The sequence below is a fragment of the Oncorhynchus tshawytscha genome, linkage group LG04 (genome assembly GCF_018296145.1).
Source record: "Oncorhynchus tshawytscha isolate Ot180627B linkage group LG04, Otsh_v2.0, whole genome shotgun sequence".
NCBI classification, from domain to species: Eukaryota; Metazoa; Chordata; class Actinopteri; order Salmoniformes; family Salmonidae; genus Oncorhynchus; species Oncorhynchus tshawytscha.
The window spans coordinates 44,543,174-44,559,704 of record NC_056432.1 but is presented as its reverse complement, the minus strand read 5'-3'; the positions used below and the strand labels follow the sequence as shown (position 1 = coordinate 44,559,704).

General features: G+C 41.2%; 1 protein-coding gene across 2 annotated transcripts in view; it reads left to right on the top strand.

Moving 5' to 3' along the window:
* LOC112248856 (F-box/WD repeat-containing protein 8) overlaps positions 1–16,531 on the top strand; it is a 29,966-nt gene that overhangs the window by 5,488 nt on the left and 7,947 nt on the right. For both annotated transcript variants that reach the window (XM_024418215.2, XM_024418216.2), the window contains exon 8: positions 5,127–5,254. In XM_024418215.2, the coding sequence (XP_024273983.1) occupies positions 5,127–5,254 (128 nt within the window). The remainder of the gene's footprint in view (positions 1–5,126; positions 5,255–16,531) is intronic.

Sequence of the window (16,531 nt, the reverse complement as noted above, 5' to 3'; positions counted from 1 at the left end):
GTTTCTGGGACCCCAATGGGGTGGTGCATCCCAACTTGGGGAATCTGAGACAGAAATGGGGCCACCGGCTGAGGATTGTGGGCATAAAAATAGCTGAACTACTCCTACTGGGTATTGTTCCTAATTACTGTAGTATTTAGTTTACTCTCTTAATGCACAAACTCTCTCTCACACACGCACACTAAACAAGTTTAGTCTCTTGTTCCCAAAGAAGTTGCTGTTTGCGTCTATTAAGGTCTTGTATCTAAGGACCCTGCTCCTAACGGAGGCTCATACCTTTATTTATCCCTCTGCAGATTACATACCCAGGAGACAAAAGAGTTGCTCAGGGATCAGGTTTGGGTTTCAATACGAAACCATTGTCATGCTTTCCAGTGTATTTCAAGACAATCTTTTGCAAGGAGCTGTTTTTTCTGTTTTGTGACCAAAGGAATATCTCACTGTTTCAAAAATCCACTTAGATAAAAACCTCAGTCTGTCTCTCTCCTCTTAAAAGTTTTATGTTTTGTTTAGCACCGATACTGGTACTTAAGTAATTAGTCAAGTGACTAGGGACCGGTCCCAAATGGAGCCTCTCTCTGTTGGTTCGACAGGTCTTTGGCAGACTCTCCCCCTGACATCATTACAATGTTCTCATTGCTGATGTTGTTATATTAGCCCTACAGCACCACATAGTGGACCTTAGAGAAAGTCTGAGGGATAACTTTACTCCTTCCTCTCAAGGTTACAGCTAAACTGATCTCCCGTGGGCAGTTTCTGCATGTAGACCAAAGAATCTGCCGGGATTGAATGGGATGCGCGAGATAACGAGCGGCATTCTTTCCATTTTTTGGGGTATTGTCACTGGTTATTTGGACGTATCAGGATTGGGCGAAGGCGTTGCTTCTACTGCTTTGCCTCGAGTGCTTTGCGTGTGTGCCCACACAGATCGGAAGGGGGGGACTTTTGCCTGAACTATCAATTTCTAACTTTTCAATTTCTAAGTATGAACACAGAAGTTGATCACGCATTGGACCAAATTACACTCGATTTTACTGCTGGGTTAACAGAGATACTAAATCATAATATGAACTGGAGTTCTGCTTCTACAATCAAGAGAGACGTCATATAGGCTGCCAGCTCCATAGATCTTGGTACACGTTTTGTTGGTGTGTCTTTCCGTCCAAAATAGTGCAGGCTACTTGAATAGTTTCACTATCCAATCAAGTAATCTAAGGCAACATCTCTAAGTTTGTATATTTGATATGGTATTGGTCATTGAGCATTGAGTTTCTTTTGTTTTCATTCTCCACTATAGACCTAGCTAGCTCATCGTCACAAAATTATGCCAATTCATGATTGTCACATTTTCCCTTCACTAATTAAACTTAAAAAATTACAACTTTTAATCCGCTTTAACAAGCCTATCGGCTTCATAGTGTTTCTGACAGCATTTTCCTACTGCGAAGAGGGAAGTAAGAATTGCCAACAGACTCTGGCGAGGCAGAATGTGTTATATGCTATTTAATGAGAAGACATATGCCTAATTAAAAGCTGTCAAAGAAATGGTGGTGGCATCCAGACATGTTATCTCTCTTTTCACACTGAAAAGTGAGTCATCACTATGATTGGTTGCTTTTCTACTAGCTAAATGTTTTGAATGTATTATGACATGTATTGTCTTTGTTATCCAGGTCAAACAATGTGCCACGCTTCTCTTGTCTGTCTGTCCGTTTGCCTTTCCTGTCTCTGTCTTTTACATGTGTCTGTCTGTGTCTTATGTCTATATCTGTGTCTTGTTCATGACTGTCTATTGGACTGTTTGTCTGTCTGGTGTCTGCGAGAGTCAGCCAGTCAGCTAGCAGTCAGTCTCCAGGTCCTCATTACTACTCCCTCTCCCCTGCCAGTGGACCTACACCCCCAACTCCCCAATCCTTCCCTTGCTAGTGGACCTGGGGGTCTGGACATCTGCTCAGCTGCTCTCTACTGGGCTCCTGTTACCCTGTACCCTGCAGCCACTCAGATAGAGCTGGTAAAACTACAGGCGGCACAGCTTATAGACCTAACACGGAACACAACCATTACATAGGTTACACAGAACACAACCATTACGTACACGGAGTGTACATAACCTTCTTAATATTGAGATGCACCACCTATTGCCCTCAAAACAGCCTCAATTCATCTGGGCATGGCCTCTACAAGGTGTCAAGCGTTCCACAGGAATGCTGGCTCATGTCGACTCCAATGCTTCCCACAGTTGTGTGAAGTTGGCTGGATTTCCTTTGGGTGGTGGCGCATTCGTGATACATAGGGGAAACTGTTGATTGTGAAAAACCCAGCAGCGTTGTAGTTCTTGACCCACTCAAACCGTTGCGCCTGGCACCTACTACCATATCCCGTTCAAAGGCACTTACTATAAATCTTTGTCTTGCCCATTCAGCCTCTGAATGGCACACATACACAATCCATGTCTCAAGGTTTCAACATCCTCCTTTAACTTGTCTCCCACCTTCATATACACTGATTGAAGAGGATTTAACAGGTGACATTGATAAGGGATCATAGCTTTCATCTGGATTTACCTGGTCAGTCTATATCATGGAATAAGCAGGTGTTCCTACTGTTTTGTACACTCAGTGTATATTTGTTCAGGGGAAAGTGTGACCTCTTCCGTTTGTCGTTTAGATAAATGCTCTTGATTCACTTCCGACCGGTTGCTTTGTAGGCATATCTTCAAACTCTTTGAGCGTAATTTATGTCCATGTCAGTCTATGTTCTGTAGATCAACTTGTTTAAAAGCATTAGCTTAAAGCCCCCATGCAGTCTTTGTAATTATGTTTTTAAATCACCAATGTATGCCTAACAAATCACTGTGTGTTTATATCATGAAACTAACTACAGAATATATTTGTTATCATTTATTTCCCTGAGCCTCCATTGGCCCTTGAAATGCTCAGTCTGTGTGGGCGTTCGGAAAGAAATGTGAAGATATTTACATACACAGCCCTGATTGGCTGATAGCATGGTCCAGGGTCCACCCCCTTACCCAGATAAACAGTCATTGGTCTATTATAATCAGATCACCTTGTGACGTCATAATGTGGGCCAAAAGTTCGATCCCATCTTGATGAGGCTGAAATTCCAGGATTTTTCTTCTTCTAACAGCTCTTACACAAAAAAAGGCATTTATTGTAATTTTCACAATTTCAGAGTGTTATTTCGACCTCATAGTGTGGAAATATGAGAAAATAAACAGGAAAATCACGTTTAACTGCACTGCCCCACAATGCACCTGAAAGTCTAATGCAACATGAACTCATCAACTCATTGTATTATTTGACAATAGATAAGGGACATATGTGTTTGTTTACCAAACAAAGGGACTGGTGAAGGGAGTGAGTTAGGACAAATTATAGATTAGCGGTTCCTTTTTTTCTTTTTCTTTTTTCTGTCAGGCACATTAACCCGATGACTGCTGTAGCCAAGCCATGATTCCTTTCATCAACACATGCTGAGGTGCCCACTTAACTGGTTGGACATTAGCTTTAAACTGCCCTGATGGCTCCTCCACATAATTGCTGGTTTGGGATGCTTTTTAATCAAACCTCCTCCCAAAAAACGGTGATGATTAATTGAAAAAAAGACATGCAGGCAGACAGCCCCCTTACCGCTCCTTCCCTTTCATCCTACCCCCCATCAAGCTGTCATTTCAATGTCTTATGTGTGTGTCTGTATGTCCGTCTGTGTGTCCTGTGTGATTTTGGCATGCTCCACTCAGGGCCATCTCACAATTAAGGCTATGTGGCCCAAATAGGGGACACAAAACAGCTGGCACTTTCTCAAGCCTTACATCATGCTGCCTGCTCTCTTTCCTCTTCAACTCTATCTCTCTCCCTCATTCGGTTCCTCTCCCTTTCTCTTACATACTCTCTTTCCTCTCCCCACTCTCTCTCTCTGACTGGAGGGAACACACTTAATTGTTCTATTTGAATTAATAGGGATGTTTGTGGGTCAATTGCCCTCCTATCATTGTCAAACTTGTTTTAATTTAGCTTTGCAATACTGCATTCTTAGCTTTTTTTGCAAAGAAAAGGTAGTGTTTATGATTATTGGCATGGAACTATTGCATTTCTTTTAGATGATCTTAATTTCCCCACATTTGAGCATTCTTCTCTGTTCACTCATTCATCCTGATAACCTGTCGGTATTGATCCAAGTACTGTGTTTGGCTCTCCGCATACCCACCTGAACTCAGTTTAGAATCTGTTACAAAGCATTGTCTTCTGCCTGTTAACAGCACAGATATGAATTCCTTTGTAAATGTGAGGTGAAGGAAAGTGTTGTGAGAAGTCTATGAGCTCAGACAGACAAGTGTGAGTGATTCTCAGTGGGCTTTTAACTCGGCACACTTCTGAAAGGCATCTTAGGAGATTCATAATGACATGCATAATTCAGTAGCTCTCAGACTTTGCCAATAGTGCTGTGTGTGTATTAGGGCGTGTTGGTGATAGAGCTGGGACGATAAACCGAAAATGAGCGACACCGACTGAACCAACCACCTATCGTGGACATTTTGATGATATTGTTCCTTACGATAAGATGCCTATACTGGAGAAATGTGAAGTTTGAAATGAAATAAGTCTACTAATATGGCTCAATTGTTAATGGGACAATTGATAGCCACAACATTCAAAGTAATAATAGTAGCCTAGTTTTAAGGGGATATAAAAATGTAAAGAAAATGTAGAACTGGTTCACATTAATGTTATAAATATATCTTTCTATTTATCGTTATTGTGATAATTCGGTCAATTTATCGTGATATGGATTTTGTCCATATCGTCGAGCCCAGTGTGTGCATGACTAGAAAGTTGTGAAGATCAACTTGTCTTTACTGCCTTAAGTCTGACGCTGTTGCTGGATTTAGAGTACATTGTGACTATTTACTCCGCTGTTTCCACTACTACATTTTATCTGCTCATATGCAGGTGCTGTCTAACTCCTGCTGCAGTGTATAGGGATAAGTAAATATGTCTGTAGCAACAGAAGCCATTGTCAAATAACTTCTATGTGTTGCCTCTGGTGCTAACTTTTGCAACCGTAGTGAATGAGTCTTAACTGTGTTGGTGTGTGTGTGTGTTCAGATCCATGTGTACAGCCTAGAGACGGGCCAGTTGGAGATGTCTGTGGGGAACTCAGCGGGAGACTTCTCCTGTGTCAACCTGAGAGACAGCCCTCCTCACATGCTCATCTGTGGAAACAAAGATAGGAGGTATGGGACCGCTGTATGTGTCACCACACCAGCTGGGTACACACACACACACACATATACATAGGCACTATGGTGTTAAAATCTGTCTCACATACTTTTGTCTGACAAGTTTGAGCACCACCGTAGTGCCTGTGGCTCCCTTGGGTATACCTTCCAGGTTCAAGTCAGATGCAATAACTGTTTATCACAACACAATATTCCTCAACACATAATTACAACTGATTAGGAATATTGGAACGTGGAGGTGCAAATCACAGCGTACTTCTAGGTGGATCAGGTGTTTAGCAAAGTTGTGAAAAGAAAAGAAAAAGAAAAGATAATTTTTTTTTTTCACACCACTGGCATACCTTGAAAAACAAAGCATCAAAATTGGTTATGAGAGAGAGGGAGGGGGGACCTAATTAATGATTGGAAGTGAAATACTCTTTGTGAAATACTCTTTGTGTCAACGAGCGTCGCTCGGGGTGGACAGTGTGTTTTCTGAAGCCAGCCCATCACCTGGGGGTATTTGTGAAGGAAACAGCAGGGTGGCAGACGATGGCAGTCTCCACATTGCTGTCCAGTGGCCTCGCCATTCAGCCGCTGTATACACACACGCTGCATCTGCAACCTGGCCGTCAGTATGGGGAAAGAAAGACACAAAAGAGAGCCATCCTCATCTGCACTTGTCCCTGACAGCGGGACAGGAGTTGGCAGGTGAAAGCATAGCACTTTTGGCAGAATCCTTACAAATCAAACTCCTTCACCAAATTCATCAGGCCTTAAGTAGACAGCCAAAAGCGAGGAAAGCATGTGTAGCACTACATCTCGTTGGGCACAGCCGTTCTCGTAAAGTACGACCCCATCTGTAAGAATAATAGACAAAGTAGGAGACTCTTACCTATGTCCCTCTCTCTGATTAAGTAGTCTTGTACGTAGGCAGTCGGAGGCCAACTTGGCTGTGACCATTTGGTCTTGTCTGATGTGCCAGGGACAAAGGGGCACGAGGGAGATGAGAAGGCAGGCAGCGGGTCTGCTCTAGCTGTCCATTAGGATGGCCAAAGGCCAGGGCCTAATGCGTCTCTTCCTCCTCTCCGTCTCTCTTCTCTCCAAATTAGTTGCTCTCTCACTCTCGTTCTGAAGTTTCTAGGGCGCAAACGAGGGTCCTGATAAGGCCGGGGCTGTCTGGAATACTGCCTTGATCATAATTGCCTGGGCCACATCTGAACAAACAGGAAGGATTTTGGGGACTGGGGAGGGAGAGAGGAAGGGATGGGGGGGTGGAATGGAGAGAGAGCCATGTTCGTGCCCAGTAGTCCTGTACCCATAGGAAATAACAAACCACAACCCTAAAACAAAGAAAAATATACTGTCTGCTTTGTCTCCTCTATTAGCCTTTCCATTTCATTGAATCAAGTGTTTCAAGTTGCCAGTCTAGTTTTAAACATACCTTTATTGAGCTCAACTGATGTTAAAGGTCCAATGCAGCCATTGTTATCTCAATATCAACTCATTTCTGTGTAACAATGAAGCACCTTACTATTTTCAATTAAAATGTTCAGAAAGAAGCAAAAATTCTCTCAAGTCGTATCCTGATGTCGACAGCAGATGATAGTTGGATTCATAATATAGCAAACCTAGCTAGCTAACATACATTTCGAGAGAACAAAGTTATATTAAATGGCTGGCTAGCTAGCGTTAACAACGTTTGGTGGTCAAAGAGACTGATCGCTAGCTCTAACCAGCTGAGCTAGCAAACAATGTAAAATATAATAATTTATAATAACATATAATTTCAGATTAGAAAAATACTCCAATAGGCTTTGCATTTTAGGAATCACAGTAGCAAGTACCCCATGTGCACTGTTTAAGCAATTTAATGTTAGCTATTTAAACAATTTAGCTTTTTTTTATTAACTCAGTTTTGCTATAGCTTTCATTGGCTTTCATGCATTTGAAACGTGAGCTTGTCCGAGTTGCTATCCATTGGTTGGCCACAATTCTGGGGCGGGGCTTAGAGAAGGGTCAATTTCTCAAGCAGTCATTTTGTTAGGACTGTCTGAGTGGGGAGTGAAAACCGAACATGTGTTATTGTCAGACAGGCTATTAACTAATTTAACGCCTGGTGATGTCACCATGGAAGGCCAAAAATCGGACTCTTTTCAAACAGCTCTTACACTAAAAGGATATAATTTTCACAGTATTATTCCAACCTCATAGTGTGGAAATATATATAAAACACTGAAAAATCATGTTTTTGACTGCACTGGGCCTTTAAGATGACAGACACTCAAATACTTGAACATAAGGTTCAATGTCATTCCTAATCTGGTTTACAGTTCCACTCTCACATTACTGTGTTGTATAGCCTCTTAGGTGTTGTATAGCCTCTTAGGTGTTGTATAGCCTCTTGGATGTTAAGCCCCCTATTTGGGAGACTTAGAGCAGTTTTGGACCCGTTGCAACTGACATTTTTGTGTACAAAGTGCTCTGTGAACCAATGGAAGCTACTGTGGGGAGGATGGCTCATAATAATGGCTGGAATGGAGTCAATGGAATGGTATCAAACATATGGTTTCCATGTGGTTGATACAATTCCAGCGACTCCATTTCAACCGTTACTATGAGCCTTCCTCCCCTCAGCAGCCTCCACTGCTGTGAACGTCAAATGGTCCCATGTCTTATAGTGCAAGAAAGCCCCATTTCTCTTTTCGCAGGGCTGACTTAAAGTGTCAGGTTTCAGACCCCATGTTTGCATAGGGAGTGACGTGTCACATTTTCTGGCCTACAGTGCATTCGTAAAGTATTCAGACCCCTTCCCTTTATCCACATTTTGTTACGTTACAGCCTTAAGTGGATTAACTGAAATGTTTTCCTCATCAATCTACACACAATACCCGAATGCATTAAAAATAAATGCCTTATTTACATAAGTATTCAGACACCTTGCTATGACACTTGAAATTGAGCATCCTGTTTCCATTGATCATCCTTGAGATGTTTCTACAACTTGATTGGAGTCCCCCTGTGGTAAATTCAATTGAGTGGACATGATTTGTAATGGTACGCCTGTCTATATAAGGTCCATAGTTGACAGTGCATGTCAGACTAAACCAAGCCATGAATTCGAAGGAATCAAGCCCTGAGTGGCTCAGCGGTCTAAGGCACTGCATCTCAGTACTAGAGGTGTCACCACAGACCCTGGTTAGATACCAGGCTGTATCACAACCAGCTGTGATTGGGAGTCCCATAGGGCGGCGCACAATTGGCCCAGCGTCGTCTGGGTTAGGGTTTGGCCGGGGTAGGCCGTCTTTGTAAATAAGAATGTTATTTTTTTCGTAATTATAGGTTTCATTGTTTCCTCTTACGATATAACAACAATGCATACATTTGGCATTAAACCATAACTTGACGGACATGAATAATACAGAGCACCCGGAAAGCACCCAGACTCCCCACCCGCTTCACGCCATAGTCCCACTCCAAGACGGGCCAAATAAAAAAGAACCTAATCCTTTCTAGAACAAGGCTGCAACGCAACAAAATGTGGAAAAAGTCACCGTGCGCACCCCCCAAACACACCGCACACAAAGATGGAAAAGGAAACTTTTTTCACCCATAACCCCCTCCCCCATAATAACTATTACAACAAAAGGAAAATTAAAATATATATATATATATATTCCTACCCCTACCAGTGGTCTATGTAGAGTTGAAGTAGGAAGTATACATACACTTTGGTTGGAGTCATTAAAACTCGTTTTTCAACCACTCCACAAATATCTTGTTAACAAACTATAGTTTTGGCAAGTCGGTTAAGACATCTACTTTGTACATGACGAGTAATTTTTACAACAATTGTTTACAGACAGATTATTTCATTTATAAGTCACTGTATCACAATTCCAGTGGGTCAGAAGTTGACATACACTGAGTTGACTGTGCCTTTAAACAGCTTGGAAAATTCCATAAAATGATGTCATTGCTTTAGAAGCTTCTGATAGGCTAATTGACATCATTGGAGTCGATTGGAGGTGTACCTGTGGATGTATTTCAAGGCCTACCTTCAAACGCAGTGCCTCTTTGCTTGACATCATGGGGAAATCAGCCAAGACCTCAGAAAGAAATTGTAGACCTTCACATGTCTGGTTCATCCTTGGGAGCAATTTTCAAACGCATGAAGGTACCACGTTCATCAGTACAAACAATAGTACGCAAGTATAAACACCATGGGACCACGCAGCCGTCATACCGCTCAGGAAGGAGATGCGTTCTGTCTCCTAAAGATGAACGTACTTTGGTGCGAAAAGTACAAATCAATCCCAGAACAACAGCAAAGGACCTTGTGAAGATGCTGGAGGAAACAGGTAGAAAGGTATCTATATTCACAGTAAAACGAGTCCTATATCAACACAACCTGAAAGGCCACTCAGCAAGGAAGAAGCCACTGCTCCAAAACCGCCATAAAAAGCCAGACTACGGTTTGCAACTGCACATGGGGACAAAGATTGTACTTTTTGGAGAAATATCCTCTGGTCTGATGAAACAAAATAGAACTGTTTAGCCATAATGACAGTCGTTATGTTTGGAGGAAAAAGGGGGATGCTTGCAAGCCGAAGAACACCATCCCAACCTTGAGGCACGGGGCTGGCAGCATCATGTTGTGGGGGTGCTTTGCTGCAGGAGGGGCTGGTGCACTTCACAAAATAGATGGCATCATGAGGTAGGAAAATTATGTGGATATATTGAAGCAACATCTTAAGACATCAGTCAGGAAGTTAAAGCTTGGCCACAAATGGGTCTTCCAAATGAACAATGACCCCAAGCATACTTCCAAAGTTGTGGCAAAATGGCTTAAGGACAGCAAAGTCAAGGTATTGGAGTGGCCATCACAAAGCCTTGACCTCAATCCTTTAGAAAATATGTGGGTAGAACTGAAAAAGCGTGTGCGAGCAAGGAGGACTACAAACCTGACTCAGTTACACCAGCTCTGTCAGGAGGAATGGGCCAAAATTCACCCAACTTATTGTGGGAAGCTTGTGGAAGGCTACCCAAAACGTTTGACCCAAGTTAAACAATTTAAAGGCAATGCTGCCAAATACTAATTCAGTGTATGTAAACTTCTGACCCACTGGGAATGTGATGAAAGAAATAAAAGCTTAAAAAATAATTTTCTCATTTATTATTCTGACATTTCACATTCTTAAAATAAAGTGGTGATCCTAACTGACCTAAGACAGACTTTTTACAAGGAATAAATGTCAGGAATTGTGAAAAACAGAATTTAAATATATTTGGCTTAGATGTATGTGAACTTCCGACTTCAACTGTATGTCTGTAGTCTTATCAGGCCATTTCATATTGTTTTCACTTTCTGTCGCTGAGAGAAAATGTCCCCACATATCAAAGGTAGCGAGTTTACAATTAATTTTTATAAATCATTCTTTCATATGAAGCTGTTTCTGCCAAAGCCACATACAATTCCTTATAAGACGGATGGTCCTTCTCCCTCCAGTGTCTCTGTATGACTCGTTTGGCTGTGGTTAGAGCAACTTTTAGCCAGTTTAAACATGAGCTTCTCAGTCCATCAATATCCTTAATGATATTCAGTAATAGCAAAGCAGGATTTACAAGTATTGTGGTACCCAGAATATCCCCAATCTTTTCCAATACCTTCTGCCTAAAGGTATGTAAGCTTGGAAAGTTAGAGAACATATGGATCATGTCACCTCTACTTAACTGACATCTTCAGCATAGTCTGGATTCTATCAAACCTATTCTGTTCAACCTCAGAGGAGTTCAATAAATCCTATTGAACACTTTAAATTGAATCAGCTTGGACCGGGCATCTCTCATAGGGAGAGATATTCCATTCCTCCTCTCCAAATGTTACCTCCAGGTCTTTTTCCCATACATCCTTTAGACCCTTACAAGTTCCATTAAATGCACCTATAAGGTGGCTGTATACAGTGGGGCAAAAAAGTATTTAGTCAGCCACCAATTGTGCAAGTTCTCCCACTTAAAAAGATGAGGCCTGTAATTTCATCATAGGTACACTTCAACTATGACAGACAAAATGAGAGAGAAAAAATCCAGAAAATCACATTGTAGGATTTTTTATGAATTTATTTGCAAATTATGGTGGAAAATAAGTATTTGGTCACCTACAAACAAGCAAGATCTCTGGCTTTTAAGAGGCTCCTCTGTCCTCCACTCGTTACCTGTATTAATGGCACCTGTTTGAACTTGTTATCAGTATAAAAGACACCTGTCCACAACCTCAAACAGTCACACTCCAAACTCCACTATGGCCAAGACCAAAGAGCTGTCAAAGGACACCAGAAACAAAATTGTAGACCTGCACCAGGCTGGGAAGACTGAATCTGCAATAGGTAAGCAGCTTGGTTTGAAGAAATCAACTATGGGAGCAATTATTAGGAAATGGAAGACATACAAGACCACTGATAATCTCCCTCGATCTGGGGCTCCACGCAAGATCTCACCCCGTGGGGTCAAAATGATCACAAGAACGTTGAGCAAAAATTCCAGAACCACACGAGGGGACCTAGTGAATGACCTGCAGAGAGCTGGGACCAAAGTAACAAAGCCTACCATCAGTAACACACTACGCTGCCAGGGACTCAAATCCTGCAGTGCCAGACTTGTCCCCCTGCTTAAGCCAGTACATGTCCAGGCCCGTCTGAAGTTTGCTAGAGAGCATTTGTATGACCCAGAAGAAGATTGGGAGAATGTCATGGTCAGATGAAACCAAAATATAACTTTTTGGTAAAAACTCAACTCGTTGTGTTTGGAGGACAAAGAATGCTGAGTTGCATCCAAATAACACCATGCCTACTGTGAAGCATGGGGGTGGAAACATCATGCTTTGGGGCTGTTTTTCTGCAAAGGGACCAGGACGACTGATCCGTGTAAAGGAAAGAATGAATCGGGCCATGTATCGTGAGATTTTGAGTGAAAACCTCCTTCCATCAGCAAGGGCATTGAAGATGAAACGTGGCTGGGTCTTTCAGCATGACAATGATCCCAAACACACCGCCCGGGCAACGAAGGAGTGGCTTCGTAAGAAGCATTTCAAGGTCCTGGAGTGGCCTAGCCAGTCTCCAGATCTCAAACCCATAGAAATTCTTTGGAGGCAGTTGAAAGTCTGTGTTGCCCAGCAACAGCCCCAAAACATCACTGCTCTAGAGGAGATCTGCATGGAGGAATGGGCCAAAATACCAGCAACAGTGTGTGAAAACCTTGTGAAGACTTACAGAAAACATTTGACCTCTGTCATTGCCAACAAAGGGTATATAACAAAGTATTGAGAAACTTTTGTTATTGACCAAATACTTATTTTCCACCATAATTTGCAAATAAATACATTAAAGATCCTACAATGTGATTTTCAGATTATTTCTTTTCTCATTTTGTCTGTCATAGTTGAAGTGTACCTATGATGAAAATTACAGGACTCTCTCATCTTTTTAAGTGGGAGAACTTGCACAATTGGTGGCTGACTAAATACTTTTTTGCCCCACTGTATAAGCCCTGCGGTATGTGGTAATTTGCATAGGATTTCCATCTTAACGCTTATATCGGAATGTACTAGGAATTTGTTGTTGTTTTGTCCTACCTAAGCTGGAGATGCCTTCAAAAGTCCTGTTTCTGTATTATACTTGGAGCTCAGCTCTTCAAAAGAGGGAAAAGTGTTTTCTTGATACAGACAGCCAATGTTCTTTATCCCCTTTCTATACCAACCTTTCCAGAAAACCATGTGTCCCCCTATTTTCAATTTAGGGTTGTTCCATAACGAAGCATAGCTTATCAAGAAAGGTGAAGCTCTCTCTCTCTCTCTCTCTCTCTCTCTTATGAATCTGGCTCCATATATTTTTTTAGTATGGCACAGTTTTGGATTCTGGAGTCCCACCTTTTGTTGACTCAAATAATCTGATGCCCCCCGAAATGGGGCATTAAGTTCTTCCTCCATGTCCACCCAGATTGGCCTAGGCGAGTTCTCAATAAAGAGAGAGCCTATTTGGGAAGCTACAAAGACTTCTTAATACAATTGCATGTTAGGGAGCTTTATTTCTCCCTTCTCAGTCTTTGCCTGTAATCGTGCTAGTTTCATCCTGGCCTTTTTACTGGCCCAAACAAACTCAGTAATAATTTTGTCCATGGATTTAAAAGTATAGACCGGTATGGATAGTGGAACATGCTGATGACGTAATTCAGTTTAGGAGCTATAACCATCTTTATAACCTGTATCCTACCCCATAATGAGATTTGTACTTTATTCCAGCTCTTAAACTGGAGTTGAATTTTGTTCAATAGTGGGTCAGGATTTTCAGAAATCATGTTCTCTAGACCAGGAATTAACACGATCCCCAGGTAACTCAAGTTTTTAGGGACCCATTGAAACCTCCAGCTGAGGAGGTCATTTCTCAGACAATGTTTTGATAGAGGCATTACTTCAGATTTGGTCCGGTTTTACTTTATAGCCCGATATCTCTGAGAATGCATTTACAAGGTCCAGTAAAGGCGGTATGGAGAGTTGGGGGTCTGATATTAATAGTAATATGTTGTCTGCATAATGCAGTAGTTTTTTCTCCCTACCTCCCATATTAATCCCTTTGATTGACTGATGCAACCTAATAGCTTTTGTTAATGCTTCTAATGCTCTAATAAATAGGAGAGGCAAGAGACCGTCACCTTGTTTCGTGCCTCGTCCTACAGAAAATGGAGATGAGACAATTTTCATCACAATTTATCAAAGAAATTGGACAGTAGCTCCCACACTTATGGGGATCCTTTCCCTTTTTGAGGATTAGGGTGATTACTGCATCACTCATAGAAGGTGGAAGCTCACCTGTGTCAATCGATGTTTTCAATATTTCTGGGCTAAGCTGCTCTGCAAACCTTTTATAGAAATAACTAGGTTTCCCATCCAACCCTGAAGTTTTACCACTGGGTGCTTGTCTTATAGTTTCGGTCAATTCCTCCAAAGTAATAGGGTGGTCGTGCCAATTCCTGTCTTTCTCTGTTAATTTAGGAAGGTTCAGATTCTGAAAGAATGCCTCTGCTTTCTGCATATCTAAAGGACTGTCTGAAGTATAAAGTTCCTGAAACAAGTCTCAAAATATTGTTTTTCTTTATGATTCGTAATCGGCTTGCCTGTCTTATTTCTGATTCCACCTATTTGCCGAGCTGTTTCTCTAGATTTCAATTGACTGGACAACAGTTTTCCTGCCTTTTCATTAGATTCGTACCATCTCTATTTCAGCCTGTACAGGGAATATTATTATATTTAATATGATATTTTTTACTGAATAAAATATTCAGCTCTTGTTTTCAGATTTACCAGAGAAATGTTGCTAGGATTGGACCAATATTCCCTCTCCAGCATTTTAAGCTCTGTTTCAAGTTTATACATTTTCTGTTTATCTAATTTCTTAATGGGCTACCATTAAGATCTTTGTATCATTACTTTGCGAATGTAAGCTTTAAAAGCTTCCCAGACATGTACCTGTTTCGCACTATTGTTTGTTTCAAAGAATATCGTAAAGTGTGTTTTAAGGAATTCAAAAAACGCCTCGTTCTGTAAGAGGCTGGTGTTCATTTGCCAATATTTCAACAGTCAGATCAATGGGTGCATGATCTGTCATAGCTATCGTGCCTACATTGTAAGCACCCACTTTATCTATGAGAGAGTGTGAGATCAGAAAGTAGTCGATGCATGAATAAACAGTGTGGCTTTTTGAAAATAATGTGTAATTGATCAATCCAACCGCTCGCAATCTCCATATATCATAAAGACCAACATCTTTACACAGTATTTTAATTGCTTCTTGAGTTTAAGGTCCTGGTTAGACCCATTTTGGATTTATCTAAAAAAAGCATCAGGGACCTGATTTATAATCACCCCCAGTACCAGAGGAAAACCACCTAAATCCAGTATTATTTTGTTAAGTTGAAGGAAGAAGTCTGGGTCATCTTCATTTGGAGCATAAATATTTCCCAATATTATATTTTGTCCTGAAATCTTTACAAGTAAAATCAAGATTCATCCCTCTTTGTCCTTAAATTATTTTTCCACTTGAACATGTATACCTTTGGAGAGGTAGGAAGGCCCTATACCAGGCCTTCATCTGTGTGAAGTGTCCCGAGGTCTTCCGGGCGCTGATGCTCCAACTAGAATTAGCACGTTTTAACAACGCCAAATATAGGCATGAAATGACAAATATGACATGTCATAGAGATGACACTTTAACTATGCCACTTGGTTTACATACTTATCTCATATGTATATACTGTACTCGATATCATCTACTGTATCTTGCCTATGCTGCTCTGTACCATCACTCATTCATATATCCTTATGTACATATTCTTTATCCCCTTACACTGTGTATAAGACAGTAGTTTTTTTTGGGAATTGTTAGTTAGATTACTTGCTCGTTATTACTGCATTGTCGGAACTAGAAGCACAAGCATTTCGCTACACTCGCATTAACATCTGCTAACCATGTGTATGTGACAAATAAAATTTGATTTGATTTGATTTGATTTGAAAGATGACATAAATCAATCAAAACATCCAACATAAAGATGGGCTGATCGTTATTCTCGCAAAGAGAAGAGATTACCTTTCTCGTGGAGACTGATACATGAACTGTATAGATCCAAAAGACAGGAATGTAAACTGAGGTCAGCTACAAAAGAGAGACCGCTATAAGTCATAATAATGATAAAATAAACTGACTAACACTTTGGCTTGTGCCCATCACTCATGGCACGAACACACCTGTTGTGGTCTATATTGACCCACTATTGCTGTTATTAGAATGAAAGCTTAATATATGTTTCTCCCCACTATAGCCATAATACAGAATGATATGCTTGGACTATAGTCCTGCTTAATCCAGTAGTATAATGATGCCAGCTGTAAAGCAGAAAGATAAATTATAGGCAGCATTCGTAGAATAAACACTCAATGAGACTGTTACTCACAACATGAGAAGTTATATCGCCTTAGAGAAAAATGTTAGTCCATTCGTGATGAACCATAGCCTACCACGCTACACAATTTGTTTGGCCTCATTGATGTCCATGACACAATTCTTTGCCTCTTTTTGGTCTGTGAAACGACGTAATGATCCTCTCAAAGTAACCCAGAACACGGCAGGATATTGCAACGAGTATTTCAGTCCCCTTTTCATGCACATATGCCTCAAAGTCAGGGGAAAACTCCACTTTGGTCTCCTTCCATTGAAAAGTCCTACGCTCTTTGGCTCTGAG